Source organism: Lampetra fluviatilis, chromosome 26 (assembly GCF_964198595.1).
Source record: "Lampetra fluviatilis chromosome 26, kcLamFluv1.1, whole genome shotgun sequence".
Taxonomy (NCBI): Eukaryota; Metazoa; Chordata; class Hyperoartia; order Petromyzontiformes; family Petromyzontidae; genus Lampetra; species Lampetra fluviatilis.
In genome coordinates, this window is record NC_136300.1 from 8655653 (window position 1) to 8675747 (window position 20095).

Sequence of the window (20095 nt, forward strand, 5' to 3'; positions counted from 1 at the left end):
ATCTGTATGGCAGCAGCTTCAAGTCTCCGAAGCCAGATACGATCTCCCAGCCAGCAAGCAGCCTGGCCTGCTGCAGACCCTCACTCAACCACTGTCTGTCACGACACCTGTGTGTGCACGGCGCTCGTTTGTTAGTTCGCTGTGAAACATTAGCGGAGGAGGCACTTGAGGTCCACGTCTCTACATTTGTTGGAGAGAAAAAATACCACTTTGAATGTACAAGCTGTACATGTTGAAGCCTCTCGGCGGAGGCGGCGTTAATTGACGATTGAAAACGCTGCTCAGAATCTGCAATTGGCTCTGTCAGCCAAACGGAGCGGCTTCAATAAACGACGGATAGAAACCTGCAGAATTGAGTATTTTTTTTCTTTCAGGAAAGACCTCAACAGATTTTACAGTATATATGTCATACCTGTCAACCCCTTTTCAGTGACTACCTTATTACAGACCAATTCAGACCTTATTGGTCACCCCGTGCTCTTATAAATCTCAACGTTCATCCTACAAAGTCCCAAAACAAGGGAGAAAGACATTTATTTGCCCACATTGAAACGGCTGTACGCCGTATGGACCTGCATACTAAATTTATTTATAAAAGAATGCGGGTAAACCGTATAGGTTGACAGGCATGAATATATATTTTTATCTCCCAGTAAATTCCCGTTGCCAATGCCTCTTCGCTCTTGGTGGAAGGGGGGGAGGTTACTAGGAATCGAAGCCAGCTGTGGTCGCTGTTCAATTGTCGAGGCTAATGCCCCCCCTACCGTCGTTACACGAGGCCGGTACTGGGTCAGTGCTGCTGGGGCTGGCGTTGACAAAGGCGACATGGGGATAGAGTGGGCCGTTTCGCCGGCTTATGGCGTTCAGTCTGTTTGGATAACCCACAAGCAATGTTGTTCAGCAGTTGGTGGGAATCGCGTTCAGACGTTTACAATAGCAGTGGTCGATGAAGGAAACAGCTCCGTTGCTTCCTGCAAAATACACAGCCTTCCCACTGCAACGCGACGTCTCTCAAAGCCGTGGATTTAGACGCGGCCTTGTAACACAGCTGCAGTCGGGACGGCAAGGCACTTGGGACCCAGAATGACCCAGAATGGCCCAGCGGCACACAAAATGAGGGCGACTCGGAGAGACAGGATGACGTGGAGAGGATGATTCGGAGAGACAGGGCGACTCTGAAAGGACGACTCGGAGAGAGAGGGTAACTCGGAGAGACAGGATGATGTGGAGAGGATGATTCGGAGAGACAGGGCGACTCTGAAAGGACAACTCAGAGAGAGAGGACGACTCGGAGGCGGCAGAAGGAGGAATCAGCAGCCGGAGTGGGAGAGCAGCAGCAGCAGCGGCAGCGGCAGGAGCGGCAGCAGCAGCTACGCCGTGAGGAGCTCCGCGCCAACACGTGCAGAGCTCTGCTTGTCGTTATCGTATCATCACGTTAAAACACGATGGTGTCAATAACACTTCTATTTACCAAACAAAAAAACACGATATGTTCATGAAATAATACTTACAAAGATTTAGGTGAAGTCGAAAATAGTTTTTGTGGAGGAACAAATTTCAAAGGACACGGTGCATTTCAGTACTTAGACTATGTTTTTATTATAATTGTTATTATGTACATTCCAAAAAAAAGATTTGTCAATATATTGCAGCCATTGGGACAAAACTAATTTATACATCTCGGTGAAATTAAATTACAATCAAAACTTTGGCTTCATCAAAACACCGACGCATCAGAAGCCACCGACCACCGGAGCAGCGGGCAGCAGATCTCAGGGACGCGCAAACGCACCGAACGCCTTCAGCAGAATCGTGAGCACGGCAGAAGGGCACGGTTGTTGACACACGAGGGTTCGGCCTTCGTACATTGATCCGTAAACAATACCGGCTCCCCCCCCCTCGCTCTGTGCGGCAGTAGTAGTCGTATTAGTAGTAGATGCATTCCAAGAAAAGGGGGCACACAAAGCGAAAACCGCACGAGGAGGCAGCTGCCTGCCGAGTCGCACGCACAGTACCCACAGTACCCACAGTACACACGCACAATTCTGTCCCACGCCCGACCGCATAACCGCACGAGTGAATTCAAACCGCATAACGCGAATTCTGGGTAGAAAGAGGTTAGCCGCATTTCATATACAGCGGGGAATTTGCAAAAGTGCTGATAATTGTTGCTTTGGAAGCTAATAATAAGTCGTTCCTGAGTGATGCGAGTGGTGGTGGTTTAACATTCCGATTTAGAAGAAACATTAGTGGGGTGGAAGGAGTCAGTTGACTATTGATAAATACAGTTCAGTTTTCCAATGGGTCTAAGTTTATTTAGAAAAACCACGACTCAACCGTTCACATCACTGTTCCCATGGGAGCCTCATGTCTGCTAACCACAAGAAGTGGTTGAGACAGATGTGCACGCTATACAGAACAGCCACAATCCCCAGCCTCAAACTGCCACATGAAGGGGTTGGTCGGTTGGCAGATCTGGCACTGCAATGCTCAGACCAATAGACGCTCACCCACACTGCCATCTCCGTCTGCCAACCGATGCTTCTCCCGTCACCCCAAACGATCTCTGTGACATTCAAAGATGCACATTGCGGCAAACGTTGCTACACATACATTTGTACATTTTCTTAAATACATGTAAGTGTATTACAAATACTGTGCTCTGTTTCTGTCCGAGAGAAGATGACATCAGTGATAAACAAACTCTATTATTCTTTATAATTGCATGTGGTTTTTTTCTCATAAAAATTCACAGAAGTACACATTTAAACCTTATCAGTTGCGGCGAGTCTCAAAGTCAGTGCTCGGACCGCTCAGTGCAACGATGGCAAACGCCCCCACCCCCAATCCCAGATGGGGCCTCTGAGGGGGTCCTGGTGATGCGGTTTGTGAGCTCAAGATGGCGTGACTGGATGCTACGTTGCTTAAACACATCATGACATTAAAGTCGATTGTCTCACATTTTATCTTAGTCTGAATAATACTTAGAATTTTTTTTGCCAACGAACAGGCATTAAGATTGGCTGGAAACGATGCTGGGAGTTTAGAGTGTACCCAATGCCCTCTTGTTTACATGAGTGCCCCAAGTGTCGAGCTGTTGTGGGCACGAGCCGAGGACAAACGCACGCAAGGGGCGGGAGTTCGACTCACGTCATCGTCATTCTGCTACGTTGCTGATCAATGTACAAGGTCACACTGTCAGCTCCAGGCTGGTGATGTCTTCAACCCGCTATATATAAACACACACTGATGGTCTGCAACATAGGGCATGTTTTGTCCTGTTCACATGCAACCCTTAAGTATTGTTGCATTACTTATCATTCGTTATTGGCCTGCACAGGCATTGGTAAGAATAATATGAACTTCTACTGGCTAAAAGTACCTTCTTCGGCCCATCATCCCACACCTTCGTTTATGTCGAAAGTCAAAGGGTAACGCGTGTCACCGGGATAAGCAAAACACATTTGGCAAAAATGAAAACGAGTTCCGACCGCTCCTGCCCGAGGAACACATCTTATATACAGTATATTCTGATTCGCCCTGACGCGGGCATGAGATCAGCTACCTCCCTTAAAGCGCGGACCTGGGCCTCACAATCGTGTCACCGTCGTCGCCTCTGACGTTACGTCGCGAGACAGAAGTTTACGACTGCAAAGCCGCCGGAGTGCGTGCCCCTGCGAGCAGAATGGTGGCTCGTGCTCCTCAAGTCCCCCCCCCCGGCGTGAACGCCCGTGGTGCTTCCAGGCGCTACCGGTCGCGGATGTCAAAGAGGCTCTCGGCATCGCTGTCCGAGTCGTTGGCGAGGCCGTTCCGGAGCAGCAGCTCCACGGCCTCCTCGCGCTCGCGCACAGCCGGCTCCACCTCTGCCGGACGACATCGAGCAACAACTGAACAACAAGCCCACGGCTCAACAACAAGTACGCAACTCACCAAGTCTACGAGCCAAAGTGACTTTCTGCACAAACACGCGTGGGGGATAGCGGTCGTATCCTGTTCAGGCGTTGACATGCCAAGTTGCCATGGTGAGCCAGAGTCTATCCACAGCTCACTCACAGTTGGGATCCGATTTAGCAAGTAGCACCTATAAAGGTCAGCAAGGTGCACAAAGGCGCCGGGTCGCCTTTGTCTTCCCAGTGCTGACGTTTGCACACCGCAGCGGGTACTGATTTAAGGCTGCGTCGACAGAGGCATTTTTGCAAAGGCCGAATCGTGGATGAAAGCCACGGACGCCGGCCGAGGAGTGAATTCCGCGGTTGTGGACCGGAGTCCGTACCAGGTGGCCGCAGCGCCTTGAGTGCCACGTGCAGCGAGATTCCCGCCAGGCACACGCCGAAGCCCACCCAGTTGAGCGGAGACATGATGTCCCCGTTGATGTGCGTGGCCAGCACCAGCGTGCACACCTCCTGAAACACCAAATGGGACGCAGACATTACTCTCCAGGGGAACGCAGGTACCCGCGCCCGCAAGCGTGCAGGCGCGCACATAACACAAACAGTCGTCGAGGAAGAACAAAGCATAGCAAAAAGCAACTGGCCTTGAAAATGCCGGAAATGGAGAGAGTGAGGCCGGACGTTTGGGAGACCAGCAGGAACTCGGAGAAGCTGAGGCCAAACGCGAGCACGCCTCCGAGCGCCAGCGTGCCCACGGACCACAACAGCACCTCGCTGTCGTGGAAGCCAAACAGCTTCTCCGTGCACGCCAAGCTCACACCTGCAGGAGTGGGGGAGGGGGGGGGCAGACAACACGAGAGAGGTCAGCGTCACACCAGCAGCGCACCAACGCTTGAAGGCAGCACTTTTATTTTTATGATTAAAACTCACACTTGCCGTGCCAGAAAATCTTCGACGAGTCTCAAAGCTCTTTTTCAGGAGGGACCTGCTAAGTTTTTTCAGTTGGAGGCGATGTTGCTGCGTATAATCCCAATTGAGTAATTTGCAAGTAATTTTTCTGCATTGGATTGGGATGTTTTGGCCAATACCAGGAAACCGAAGAGCCAGGAGAAAACCCATGCAGAACAGGGGGAGAACATACAAACTCCACTCACTCACTCTGTAGAACACGAGGAGAACACACAAACTCCACTCACTCACTCTGTAGAACAGGGGGAGATCACACAAACTCCACTCACTCACTCTGTAGGACAGGGGGAGATCACACAAACTCTACTTACTCACTCTGTAGAACAGGGGGAGATCACACAAACTCCATTCACTCACTCTGTAGAACATGGGGAGATCACACAAACTCCACTCACTCACTCACTCTGTAGAACAGGGGGAGATCACACAAACTCCACTCACTCACTCTGTAGAACAGGGGGAGATCACACAAACTCCACTCACTCACTCTGTAGGACAGGGGGAGATCACACAAACTCTACTTACTCACTCTGTAGAACAGGGGGAGATCACACAAACTCCACTCACTCACTCTGTAGAACAGGGGGAGATCACACAAACTCCACTCACTCACTCTGTAGGACAGGGGGAGTTCACACAAACTCCACTCACTCACTCTGTAGAACAGGAGAACACACAAACTCCACTCACTCTGTAGAACAGGAGGAGAACACACAAACTCCACTCACTCTGTAGAACAGGGGGGGGACATACAAACTCCACTCACTCTCTGCAGAACAGGGGGATATCATACAAACTCCACTCACTCACTCTGTAGAACAGGAGGAGAACATACAATCTCCACACAGAGAGGTCCCCGAGTCAGGAATTAAACCCAGGCCGTTCTTGCTATGAGACACAGGTGTAACCACTGCGGCACCCTGACAGTCAAACGAAAAAGAACGGACAAACATGTCCGCCCTAATGATATCAACAATAACAGATAACGTTTCCTGGGCAACTATCCGAGTAACTCACTCGTACAGTACACACTGAACCTACCGTCGCGGTACCGCAAATGGAGCGCACGTCACAATCGCTGCAACAGAAACAACGAGGACGTGTTATGGGCTTCACCTTCGTTGTAGAGGAACAATGGGAAGAGAGCGGCGAGCATGAGGGGCTGCAGGTGATACAGAGCATCCACGGGATTGTGCAACCCTGCAAGCCAGAGACAGGAAGTCAACCATTGCCACCGCTGCCACGAGCAACCAAAAGTCACACCGAGCTTATTCAAATTCACTCCAACACCTCGACACGCCACACACACTTGAGTAGAATACGGAGGAAAAGCCCTTTTATAAACAACCCACTGATTTCTAACTCTATTCTCAGCAGGCGATTGAATATTGTAGCAGCGATGGATCCATACCACTCTTTCAGAGGAGTGTTAAAAGATGTAATAAAACATTGAATAAGCAAGCGCATTGACAATGGTTGGTGCATGGACTTTGAACGTAAACGTAGCATTCTCCCTCTTAATTTAGTGGGGTATCTACAAGTGGATCACGTGTGTAAAACACTGGAATTACATTGGGAATGCTACCTGGAGCAAGGGTGGTGCTGAAACAACCCGAGGGTATTCCGCCAGGTGCCACCTCTGGTGTGTAATGCCTCGGTCGCAAGTTAACAGAGTCGACTGTTGAGAAACTGGATGAATGATGTGGAGATGGGGGACCCATTCCATACGCCTTGAGCAAAATACAATCACACGTTTCTGCAAAGTGCATGGGGACTTTCACACTGCACCTCGACATTGCTAAAGAAATTGCATGGGACGATGTTGACGTGTGTAACTCTGGATCTACTTTTAAGGAATCGTGTCCTGCAATCAGCGGAAGGCGACGGCTATACCAAAAACGCAATGGCAACTGACATCATTGCATCTTACAAAAAATAAAATTTACACAGAGCCTTTTGTCAATCCACCATGTCAGTCTTGGGGGTGGTTTGATCATACTTCACCACGCCGGGCCATGCGGGTTGGCAAAGTTGTGGGAGGGGGTGGAGGCAGGACCGGTTCAAACACGGCGGATGTTATCCACGGCTGGGAATCGAACTGAGGTTGTCCGCTTAATGAACTAAGCACTGCGTCACCGCCTCTCCCCCTCGTCATACATTAGAGCAGTACTTCTTAACCCGGAGTGCACTCGCCCCCTGGGGGCGTGAGGTGCCCATTCTGAGAATCATAGGGGTGCAGATTGCAGTAAAGGTTAAGAACCACTTCATTAGAGAGGTGAAAGTGACACGCGTGTAAACACGCCCGCACGTGTGTCGGCGGCATGGTGGGGGGGGGGGGGGAGGCGGTGATGCGGTCCAGCCATGGCGCATTTGCGGCTTGTTGCGTAAGTTTGCGGTTCGAGTCTGGCTGGCCGCCCTGCTTAATACTGCAGTGCATTATAAATACTACAACTGCTTACTACTACGTGGCAACTGCTTCACATGCTCTGCAAATGTACACAAGTGGTATTACACAGAGCAATATCGGCAACTACTGTGGGGCACAAACCACGGCAGCAGATGTGGACATGTGATGATGCACAAATGGGAAATTAAATACACTTCGGGCTGTGCGCGGCAACTGTGGTCACCGCCCAGAACAGAACCGTGGAGCGAGTGACGTGGATTCGGTGCCCGATTCACAAACACAAGGGAGGAGGTACACCACAGTGATTCACTCAGTTACCCCCGACGCAATCAACTTACTCAACCGCCTCATAGTAAAATTATAGCTGCAGCCCTACACCCACGTCAGCCGTACAAAAAAAGACTGAAATCTCCAACGTAAGCCACTGGAGCTATGCACTTAGCAAATCTAGAAGCTTGTCTCTTCTTTAGAAGGCTGTGTCTGTCTCTCGTGTTTTAACATCTTGACACCTGTTGTATTGCCAGAAAGGGTACAATCTATTCTTATTTAAATCCTTTATATTAAGTTCGCTTGCTTGCTTGCGTGCTTACGACCGTGCAAATCTTTCGGTCGTTTTTTAACCCACTTCCCATGATCCAATCGAGCTGACATTTTCCACACAGACTCGTTGTGCGTGACAATAAATTTTCGTGAATTTTTTTTTGCAAAATTTGACACTTTTTAGGATTTTTTTGTTTGTATTCAATTACCAATTGCTTAATGCTGCCAGGCAATCATCTGACCCATAGGTGGCAGCCATCTCAAGCCAGAGGACGAGAGGACTCTAGCCGCCACGCATATAAAGGATTTATAGTGAAAAACTTAGTTTTTACGGGTTAATTTTTTTTTCAACGTATTCTTTTCATGATTATGTCGCACGTGCAACATGCGGTGGGGGGGGGGGGTAGGGCGGGGGGGTGTTGCGGCCCACAAACCGAGCTCTGCCTTCTGAGTGAGGATCTGGGTGAGCGTCCAGCGGATCCCGCCGATGAACGAGGCGGTGAGCACGAGCAGGAAGCCCTCCAGGTTGAACTGGGTTGACTCGTAGGTGAACATGAAGAGGCCGCCCGCAATGAGGCTCACCACCACGATGAGGCTCGGCCGCTACGCGACAACAACGGTCGCAACGTCACAACGACAACCACGGTCCAAACGAGCACAGGGACACCATGGCCAAGGCACACGAGGCCTCCAACTGGAGAGAGGTTGCAAGGTGCGGGAGATCTCCCCCTTGTGTTCGCTCGGAGGTCCGCAATGTTTCATTCACGGTAAGTAACTATGCTAAGTTTGTGAGAAATTCTGGATCGCTGCACAAAGCATCGATAAACACTTCCCATGCCGCTAGACAGACGCTGACATTAACGCGAGGATTTTGATATGGCTCTGAAATCTGAGCTGAAAAAATCCAAATAAGCGTGAATGTAACGAGTTACGGATGATGAATTTGTAGTCGGAGGGCGTAGTGGTCAATAAATAATCAAGAAGAAACAGTATACTCTCTGGTTCTTTCGGTAAAGATGGACGCTTGTGTTGCGACCGAAACGTCGTGTTTTCCTTTGTTATTTTTTCTACCTACGTGACTTTACCGAAAGAACCAGAGTGTGGATTCCTGCAGTCATGAAAGCTTCAAATCAAGAAGAAACAGGTTTGAGATTGAACCGAGCAGGAACACTGGCTAAAGAAAGCAACTATCAGCAGAACTCTGTCTCTTCACACACAAATATTCATGAGTCCATCAGCCCATCGGCTTTCTAGACCAACATCGATCAGCATTTGTTTAAGTAAGAAAACTGTGGACCTGTTTAAACATTAGAGGTCTCATCAACAGTCAGGCCCGTAAAACAAATGCTGTGGGATTACCAGCTGTAATTGAAAAGAGCACTCGAAGTTAAGTATGGGGCCCCATATACATGCCGTATGAAGTACTCTTGCCAATATGCGGCAATATAATTTTATGGAGTTCTCTTTCAATTTGCCAACTTCACCTTTATGCGGGGTTATAAATAGATAAATCACCTTACAAGACCATCTTTAGTCATGTATTTGTAGTGTTGTACAGACGGACTCTTCAACGTCTTTTGTAGCACACACTTTTATTCGTCTTATTAACACAGTCCCTATGCACTGAGGGGTATACGGTCCCCTCACCCGTTACACTCAGAACGTACAAGCCCCCGTACCCTACAGGCTACTTAATATCCCGCTCTTTCAGTGTCCTCTGACTGGACCTAGGGAGATGTCTCCCGACCATTGGTTACTCTAAACCCTAGCCCTGATAAGGGCTGGAGGGCTTGGTCCAGGGTCCTAGGCTTCTTCCGCCGTCTTGGGTCTTCGTGTAGTCGAACTCCCCGAGAGCTCCGAGCGCTCTGGCTTTATACTTGTTCGTGGCCGGGTTGTCCAATCCCCGGCCACCTTGTGGAACCCTGTGATTGGTCGTTCCCAATCTGCTTTTCGATCCCAATTCACCCTATCTGACCCTGACCGTTTGGTCGCGCGGGAAAACCTTGTTTACGGTCAGCTCTCACAGCTTGTGAGACCCTGACCGTTAGTTTGAGCGGGAAAACCTTGTTAACGATTTGCTCTCCCAGTTTGTGAACATCGAGTGGGTAACTCTACTACATCTTTATCGTGATTACTACTTCTGACAGCACCACAATAAGCGTGGCATACTTGTAGATAAGTGGGGGCATGTGGAGGCATGTAGGGTACTCACAGCCCTCTCCAGCCTGAACACGATGGAGAAAAGGAGGATGAAGATGATCGACGTTGACTTGGTCATGGTGTATCTGGATGGGACCAACAAAAAGAAACATCAGAAATTACATTCGCAATAATAATTTAGTGCATTACGGTATTCGTGATATTCCTATAGCTCAGGGCTAGTGTGAAGGCGCTGTTTCACAGATGGCTACAGTCTGTCAGTAGGGAGGGGGTGAGAATGTTGCGATGGTAATCCCAATTGAGTAACGCAGGTCCATTTTAAATTTTGGCAAATTTGGACTGTGACCCTAGCACACAATGACTTATTTTTTCCGAATGACATTAGGGGATCTTTAACGTCAACTGTGTCGTGTTTTGTTACTACACACAGCGCAGCCTGCTGGATTCAAACCACGAAACTCTGCAACAAGCGGCAAAGGAGCTACCGCTGGGCCGTGTCACCACGAATAAAATCTCATTGCCAAGAACACTCTACACCCTGACCTTACCAAGTAATTATTTGAAAACTCGACGACAGCCAATGGATATATTTGTGTCATACACAAATAAGAATTAAAGTGGCAATTTTGAAGTGGTATGAAAGTGAGAGAAAACTTATTTCTGAAAGATATATATTTTTAAACATATGATTTTCCGTCACTAGAAATTACTTCCTCCAAAGGCGAATCTATAAAACTTCCCAAAAGATAGTAACGCTCCCAAAATACCAAGGCCCAATGTTAAACACAATAACCATGCTATGTATTTTATCTGAGAAATATCGAAACCCAATAAAACTTTCAGGGAATCAAGGGAGAGGGGGGCAATTCCTCCTTGAAACCACCACTGCCCTCCTTTAGTCTTCACATAGATTATAAAATATTGATATTACATGATACATCAATGCTGAGGATGTTAAAGTATGGTACAAACATTTTCTTCACATTCCACCGATCGTGCATTCACGTCAGTTCATGAGCTTTTAATCCTGGCCATATTGGTTTTATTTGCAGTTGTATTTCCTTAATATTATAGCAAATGCATTTGTGACATACTTTGAATTCATGGACCTGCATTCTATAACTCTCAACGAAACCTACAGTGGATGCCATATGGATTCAACTTTTCCAAAACAACGCTCCACAAATACATTTCAGCACATCGAATGCCTGTATGAATTACAGGCCCATTACCAAATTTCTTTGAGTGTGCCAGACCTCATCGGATCTCGGAAGCTCAGCCTGGAAAGTGCTTGGATGGGTGTTATAGGCTACATGATGGATAGTAGAGGGCGGTGCAGCAATACCCATTGTTGTACATGCTATGAAGAGGGCCCATTGACCAAAACGTTACCAATTACATTTTGCTTTTAAGGCAGTGTTGTTGACAAGTGCATTGAGTTTCACTCTGTTGTACTGTACTTTCTATGCACCTGCATCCATGCTACCCGCATCACCATCCCGCACAGACCAGCAGTGGATTGACAAAGGAACTCTACGTTAAAAAAAGAACTGTACGTGTATGCGTGCATATATGCAAATGATGTGTGCATGCACAAGCATGCTCGTGTTCGTGCCCATTAACGTGTGTACTCGTACACGTGAACGTTCAAGTTGATAAGACATCAACGACTCACAATGAAATTGTAATGAACAGGAAACTCCAGTTAGACAGGCCAATATCCAGGGCGCTCGCAATGGCTGAAAACAAACAGAAGAATGATTACATATTATACTTGTTAATGCAGGAATGTTTTGAATGTGGCAAACTTGGACACTGACGCCAGCACAAAGTGGAATAAACATCAGTCAGTGTTGCAGGCCTCAAGGCCATGGCCACGGGGCAACATGAAGTATCGTGCTCACGGTCTGTCAGGACGCTGGAATATATCTCAGGTCCAATGACCAAGGTGCACATTTCCCAAGATGGTGGAAAGACATTTCCCGCAAATATTCGAGTACAAGACACAGGGCAACTGCTGACAACTTCCACAGATTGGACTGTTCTATTGCTCAATGTTGGTGTGAAGTGGATTCTGACAATAATTAAAGCCTCTACATCATTGGACCTCCTTTGCCAGTACCAAAATATAATAATAGGTTTTTTCCCCTTTTTTTCTGGCAACAAAACTGAAACCTTTATACAAGGATTCATGTCTGCATTAACCACAATACTTCAGTCAAATGCAAAAAAAACACGCAATGATAATACATGCATTGTCCGTGACACTGATTGGTCCTCTGGTCGAGCACCAATTGGGTCGAGGCTCAAAAGAAAACCGTCCCTTGATGTGGACCAATCAGTGTCACGGACAATGCATGTATTATCATTGCGTGTTTTTTGTTTGCATTTGACTGCAAGTATTGTGGTTAATGCAGACATGAATCCTTGTAAAAAGGTTTCAGTTTTGTTGCCAGAAAAAAGGGGAAAAACACTATTATTAATAATTAAAGCCGTTCTTGCACCCTGGCCATGTGCTATTTGCCTGCCCATAGAGATAAAAGCCACGCTCAATAATTTCTATTTAAAAAAACTACCTTTTATGAAACAATTTAAAGCGTTTTGTTATCACTCTTCACACGTTATATAATTCTTCATCATTATTTTTTTTATCATAATGTATCCTCTCTTGTACACAAGGTGTTTTTTTTTCACTCGATCTCATTGCAAGAAAATAAGTGCTGCAGTTAATGGGCTGTGGGTGAAATAAAGCATTGATATAACGTCAGCGTTCATTGCAACATCGTTAACATTGTACTCATCGAATGAACACTACCGCCAATTGCTGTCCCATTCAGCTACATCATTCAAATAAGCAATAGGAGAGGTGGGGGGAAATTTACAATTGTAACTGTGCAATTCATAATAGATTGGAATCACAATTCAACGTGAAATGTAATGTTAGTTAACCATTGCTTTTGCAATTGCAATCTTGGCAAGTGCCCAAACTCGGCAGGTGGCCAGGCTGGCGAGAGGAGAGTTGGTGACCGTCTCACAGAGGTCGCAACCGGGTACCCGATACCCGTACCCTACCCGATACCCGGCTACCTGTACCTGGCTGGGTACGGGTATGGGTACCCGTTTGCGACCCTGGTGCGGCCGGATACGGGTAGGCCATGAGTCACTGGTGAGTAACCGTTTGTCACTCATTTCCCAACGTCTTGTCTCTTCTCACAATTCAAGTTCCTAGAATCAACCCACCCGCGCCTGCAACATGGCTTCATCCCAGAGGTCGCAATCAGGTACCCGATACCCGTACCCTCCCTGTACCCGGCTGGGTACGGGTAGGGTACCCGGCCAGGTACGGGTAGGGTACGGGTACGGCCGGGTACGGGTACCCGTTTGCGACCCTGGTGCGGCCGGGTACGGGTAAGGAATCAAAACCCGCTTGCGACCTCTGCCATCTCACCCGTGGGCCCCACACGCTTGAGGTACTCGGGCCAAGGCAGGGCCACGCGCTCCCGCTCCCCGGCGCACTGCATCATCGCTCGCACCAGTGCCGAAAACATGAAGTTCATGGCCATGTGCACCATGGTCATGGCCAGCGGGAAGTGGAAACCCTGGGGAAAACAAACAGACAGGGCGTGGCGTCGGTGACGGGCAAGGTGCAGTCGCTATCACGTATCGCGTTCCCATTGTGCTGGCGGCCCCTTGCTGCGTGGCGGCACAGAAGACGTCCCTTTGGTAAATCTCGACAGCAAACACAATGTTTGCGTGACGTTGGGGAATGGGCACCCTGAACAGGATGTCACAGGGCTACTTTTGTTGTACGTTTTGGTTCTGAAAACATTCACATGAATGAAGATGGAAACAAAGTTGGTGATCTTAACGAAATTTTATCACAATTTGCGATCGGCATCAAGGCCTTAACGAGCCAAAGTACACGTCAGATCTGTCGCAGAGCAACCCTTTATGTTGGTGGATTGCCTACGGAAGTGGATATTACAGAGCTACCTCTGAACTACCTTCAAGTGACCCCTGGGGTCCACAACTAGCAGAGTGCAGCACTTCCCACTCGCTCTGCACTACGAGAGTGACATTTGTCACATGCAAGTAAAAACGTTATTTACACTTTGAGAGATAGCATTTTAGCCGAATTGTGAAAACCAAATTTAATAAGATGCCCTTTTTGATGAGGTAAAGAAAACGAATCAACCAGCAACACTTCAAAACCTGGTTGAATCATTGGTAGCTGCCCAGATGCGATCCAATTGTTGTCAGATCAGCGCTCAGATTTCTGAATCACGTAGCCACTTCATCCCTGTCACATCTTTGTGGGCTCAGCACGTCTCTCAGGTTACCGAGCGTACAGTGTCCGTGCGTTAGATGTCCAACAATTCACCCCTCACTATTCCCGCAATTAATATTTTGCCTTGATTCAGGGTCATACGAAATCAACTCAAGAATCAATATACTGTCTTGTTTGTTCAGTCTCGTCTGCACCATCTCAATGTCTTGTTTGTGCCATCGGTAAGGATAAATGTACATTTTGTAGGATTTTGCACAAAAGTTAAATAATTCGTTTTAACAAAGCAAGATTCGTTTCGTGAATTGCAACAATAATAATCGATGCTCGGCAATGAATCCTCTGCATTTCAGTCGACTGTTGCACGTATATACCTATTTGTTAACAAGGGTCATCCTTTAGACACCAGCCAATGCTGTCCCAACAGCGGACACACAACTGCATTCAATTCAGTGTGTGGATATTGCTGAACTTCTGTCTCCGATGTATCTCACTGATGACAGTAGCCACTACAAAACATTACTCTGGTTGTACAGTACCTGCCTTTTTCACACAGCGACATTGGCCAACTGCCTTTCACCATCATAATGCACACGTGTAAGTACCCTTTGTTAAGTTGAAGGGAAATGCATCCCCTCTGTTGGGCCTGCGTATTGCAGGGTTTTTACATTTTAAAAAACTGTTAGCCTTGCTTCATGTGAAGTTTCACGCACACAGGGAATACAATGTACTGTAAATTAAATCCTCACCAACTTGCAAAATTTGTTTGTGAGGATTGTTGGATATTATCATCTTGGGGCACCGGTTTGAGCGTGGCTTCAAACAATGGCCCAGGCTTTCCAGTCTCAGCTGGGGAGGGTGAGATGATGTATTAAAATCATGAGGAGGTAAGCTATAATGCACAAGTAATGGCAGGCCACTTGACCAGTTCTTCCTGGAACACAGACCTGTGTTTGCTACACAAACAGAGGAATCCACTGCTAGATGAGGGCCTAACCAAAGCCTTGTGGGTTGTGGGAAAAAGAACACTTTTATTAAGCCACACCATCTGCATTCCAGTTAATCTATGAAGCCACTCCCATTTGTAGGTAACTGGACACAATACTTGAGTACTCTGGATAGATTTTAATATTTGTCATGAGAAAGCCCTGTCGTTTTTAGTACAAAAATAACATGTATTTCAAATGTAGGCTTTCACGGCCAATATTATGATTCGTACTTGCTTTTATTTAGCTTTTCAACAGATTTGGTTTTTCAGAAAACCAGAAGAATGTTGAAAAGCATGACAATGTTTATACGTAGTTTCGCTAGAGATTATATCCAGCAGCATCAGGTCTTAGCAAGAACTCCGCTCTTGAGTGAAAGAGCTTCACAATCTGGATCCCTAATTAAAATAGAAAACTCCAGCTTATTAACACAATAAACCATACTATATTTATGGATAGCCTATTTTCACTTGCACTACAGATTCACCTTATTGCGAAAAACTAACCTGCCAATTACAACCAACCAGCGATCAACTCTTAATCATTAAAGTGGTTCACCAGCATGTCTGCTCTAATGATACGATGGCACCAACTAAAGGCCCTGGAACAGGAAGCTCTTTCAAGCAAGAGCTGAGTCCCACGTCAGACAGGGTACATCAGGGTGAGGGCCCTCACCCAGCAGTGAATTGGGCTGGTATCCCCTTCATCAAAGGGCTGGGAAAAGGGCCAGTCTCACCTTCATCAAAGGGCTAGTCTCACTTTCATCAAAGGGCTAGTCTCACCTTCATCAAAGGGCTAGTCTCACCTTCATCAAAGAGCCGGTCTCACCTTCATCAAAGGGCTAGTCTCACCTTCATCAAAGGGCTAGTCTCACCTTCATCAAACGGCTGGTCTCACCTTCATCAAAGGGCTAGTCTCACCTTCATCAAAGGGTTGGTCTCACCTTCATCAAAGGGCTGGTCTCACCTTCATCAAAGGGCCAGTCTCACCTTCATCAAAGGGCCAGTCTCACCTTCATCAAAGGGGCAGTTTCACCTTCATCAAGGGGTTAGTTTCACCTTCATCAAAGGGCTAGTTTCACCTTCATCAAAGGGCCAGTCTCACCTTCATCAAAGGGCTGGTCTCACCTTCATCAAAGGGCTGGTCTCACCTTCATCAAAGGGCTGGTCTCACCTTCATCAAAGGGCTGGTCTCACCTTCATCAAAGGGCTAGTCTCACCTTTATCAAAGGGCTGGTCTCACCTTCATCAAAGGGCTAGTTTCACCTTCATCAAAGGGCTAGTTTCACCTTCATCAAAGGGCCAGTCTCACCTTCATCAAAGGGCTGGTCTCACCTTCATCAAAGGGCTGGTCTCACCTTCATCAAAGGGCTGGTCTCACCTTCATCAAAGGGCTGGTCTCACCTTCATCAAAGGGCTGGTCTCACCTTCATCAAAGGGCTGGTCTCACCTTTATCAAAGGGCTAGTCTCACCTTCATCAAAGGGCTGGTCTCACCTTCATCAAAGGACTAGTGTCACCTTCATCAAAGGGCCAGTCTCACCTTCATCAAAGGGCTGGTCTCACCTTCATCAAAGGGCCAGTCTCACCTTCATCAAAGGGCTGGTCTCACCTTCATCAAAGGGCCAGTCTCACTGTCATCAAAGGGCCAGTCTCACTTTCATCAAAGGGCTAGTCTCACCTTCATCAAAGGGCCAGTCTCACCTTCATCAAAGGGCTGGTCTCACCTTCATCAAAGGGCTGGTCTCACCTTCATCAAAGGGCTGGTCTCACCTTCATCAAAGGGCTAGTCTCACCTTCATCAAAGGGCTGGTCTCACCTTCATCAAAGGACTAGTGTCACCTTCATCAAAGGGCCAGTCTCACCTTCATCAAAGGGCTGGTCTCACCTTCATCAAAGGGCCAGTCTCACCTTCATCAAAGGGCTGGTCTCACCTTCATCAAAGGGCCAGTCTCACTGTCATCAAAGGGCCAGTCTCACTTTCATCAAAGGGCTAGTCCAGGGGTCGGCAACCTACGGCTCCGGAGCCGCATGCGGCTCTTTACGGGCTGCTTCTTGACAATATGTACGTATGTACAGTATGTACTCAGATGCATTGCGGCTCTTGAAATACTGAATTTTGTACCGAATTGGAAAGAAATGGCTCTTCTTGTTATTTTGGTTGCCGACCCCTGGGCTAGACTCACCTTCATCAAAGGGCCAGTCTCACCGTCATCAAAGGGCCAGTCTCACTTTCATCAAAGGGCTAGTCTCACCTTCATCAAAGGGCCAGTCTCACCTTCATCAAAGGGCTGGTCTCACCTTCATCAAAGGGCCAGTCTCACCATCATCAAAGGGCTGGTCTCACCTTCATCAAAGGGCCAGTCTCACTTTCATCAAAGGGCTAGTCTCACCTTCATCAAAGGGCCAGTCTCACCTTCATCAAAGGGCTGGTCTCACCTTCATCAAACGGCTGGTCTCACCTTCATCAAAGGGCCAGTCTCACCTTCATCAAAGGTCTAGTCTCACCTTCAACAAAAGGCTAGTCTCACCTTCATCAAAGGGCTAGTCTCACCTTCATCATCCACTTGTTGTAGAAGGTGATGCCGATGGAAAAGCTGTAGTAGAGCACCACGAGGCCCAACGTGAGCAGCGTGCGGCGGCACAGGCGGCACCAGTCGGCACCGCTGAGCCGTCGGGCCGGCATGCAGCTGGCAGTAGAGAGAGCCTGGCCCGAGCCCACGCAGCTCTCGGCGAACTTGAGACGGATGGAGACGCGCTTGCGACCCGCTCGCTTCCCCTTCGTCATGATGCCGCGACGATGGGTCTCTCAAAAATGAAATATTGGGGCGCACTCGCCAGTTATAAAGTCAAACCGCACTGGTTTAATATACACGAGGCCCGGGTCTTCTTTGTAAAGTAGTTAGCATGTTCAAAGTCTTCAACAGGGAGTCACTTGCCTTGAAGGACTTTAAAAAAGTGTGTGGTACGCAAATCCCCTTTCAGATGAGACGTGTCTGAAAGAACCCCTCCCTCCCCCCCCACACATGGGGTGCTCGTGATATTGACCGATGCGTCTCAACACACCAATATCTTGTCACCTCTTGCCAATGCTTAATTCACGATGTGGCGTTCCTATTCAACCTCAGGTTGCGTGTCACGACGCGTCAAGTCTTCAGAGGCTAGTCCGTGTCGCCAGGCCGCCCTTTGACGTGTTCATATTTTCTGCTGAGTGAGCATGCAGAGTCAGCAGATAAATTCACTTCTCTAGCCAGTGGAAGTCGCTTTCAGCCTCACGGTATTTCACGCAGTTACAAAAGCAGTCGGGTACTAAATTGACTTTCTCTCTCTGGCTGTGCGTGTTCCAAGTCTTTTCAAATATGCATGCACGTTTTGTCTTGACCGCGATTCAATGCCACACAATAACTTCACTTTTAGATGATAATAAGAAGAAAACCCCGACAATCCTGCACTTGAAGGGACACATTAACTCGCCCTTTAAGAGTAGTGCTGGCTCTCACCCGGCCAGCTGTCAACATTCGCGCTGTGAAGTGTGCAGCTAACGTCAATAACAATGACAGCACCTCTCTGAAGCCACGGCCATCCGTGTGACAGGCGACTAGACTTTGCAATAATAAACACGAGATAATAATTATCAGCTTCTCATAAGAAACATTGACACACGTGCGTTGAGCGGTGGTCACATGTAAACAAACTCGCTACCTGCGTAATTAACACATCTCTAAGACCGTCTGTAAATGTCAATATTTTTCCTCGTCGATAACTCTCTTTCCCAGTCACGGTAAACAATTCCTGCCGTGTGTAATTAACCCGCTTTTCGTTGAGTTATGTCACCGAATTTAGCACGGATGGCTACGCATGATGCGAAATAAGTTCAACAAATATACTGAATCACCGACTTCAGACCGAACGCATTTACTAAATACACCAAGCGTAATAGTACGTTGGTCAATAGCCGTTATTTTTATAGCATAAAGAGCAGGCAGATTCTAATCAAGACAATGCTTCAACTAGATCTCCAGACGCTTTCCCCGCAGATACTGGAACACTTAAATCAACTCCCTTTCAAGAAGGTGGAAACCCAAGCACGGCACACGAAGAACACCCAAACCGCATAGAAGAGGCGAGTACGCCACAGTCCGCACAGATGGGTTCACGAACCCCCTTCTGTCTGTGCACTGCAACACCTCCAGACGATTAGAAGTTTCGTTCCCTCTCCCAAATCTGTGACAGCAAACACGGAGCGGCTTGCAGAGACCACGCTCACGACGGCTGTGATATAAAGTGCGGGCAAGAAGCCAGCCGAGGATCTAAGAGTATCGTCATGTCCAACGTTGCCGGCTACAGAGCTGGGAAAGGCCGAGAGGAGCCGGGGGGAGGGGTGGTGCGGCCTTGCTCGGCCCCCGACTAGGCTCGCTCTGCCTGGGCAGAGCTTCTATCCGAGGCCGGGGGTTAGGCCGCGGGCCTCGCGCCGAGAGCGGTCGCCGCCGCGCGTGTGCGAGCCACCGGGCAGGATGAGACGGGCGGCGCGGCCTTGTCTCGCGTCCCGCTCGGCTCGAGAGGCGCGCGGTGAGGAGGTGGAGGGCGGTGAGGAGGTGGAGGCCGCGGGAGACGCCGAGGCCGGCGATGTCACCAACGGACGCAGCGGGGAACCTCCACGTCACTGCGCGAGCGGGGCCCCGACACGTGAATCCCCCCCCACCCCACCCCCAGTCCCCCCCACCCCACCCTACCCCCAGTTCAAGTTCATGTATTAGGTGTAGCCCTGTGAGACATTCGGCTCTTGAATCGGGTGCAACCGCAACAAACACAAAACAAAAACATGAACAAAAAACATTAAAGTGACTATGTGACTGAGTG

The 20095-nt window shown here is 48.2% G+C and overlaps 1 protein-coding gene across 1 annotated transcript; it reads right to left on the minus strand.

Annotated features, from left to right (window-relative positions):
• Positions 1 to 1580: 1580 nt before the first annotated feature.
• Positions 1581 to 19917, minus strand: SLC35H1 (solute carrier family 35 member H1). Its single transcript, XM_078868656.1, has 9 exons — positions 17790 to 19917; positions 13415 to 13565; positions 11642 to 11705; positions 10019 to 10091; positions 8241 to 8409; positions 5976 to 6059; positions 4535 to 4710; positions 4274 to 4403; positions 1581 to 3863 (listed from the first exon to the last, which is right to left on the minus strand). Exons 1-9 carry the CDS (start codon positions 18021 to 18023, stop codon positions 3748 to 3750), a joined length of 1197 nt encoding a protein of 398 aa, XP_078724782.1. The 5' UTR covers positions 18024 to 19917; the 3' UTR covers positions 1581 to 3747.
• Between the last annotated feature and the right edge of the window lie 178 nt (positions 19918 to 20095).

Coding starts and splice junctions, on each gene's coding strand:
- SLC35H1 (XM_078868656.1), bottom strand. CDS start 18,023: ATGACGAAGGGGAAGCGAGCGGGTCGCAAGCGCGTCTCCATCCGTCTC. Junction 6,060..8,240: donor CACTCAGAAGGCAGAGCTCG/GTTTGTGGGCCG, acceptor TCTGGCTTGCAG/GGTTGCACAATCCCGTGGAT. Junction 3,864..4,273: donor CAAGGCGCTGCGGCCACCTG/GTACGGACTCCG, acceptor GTCGTCCGGCAG/AGGTGGAGCCGGCTGTGCGC.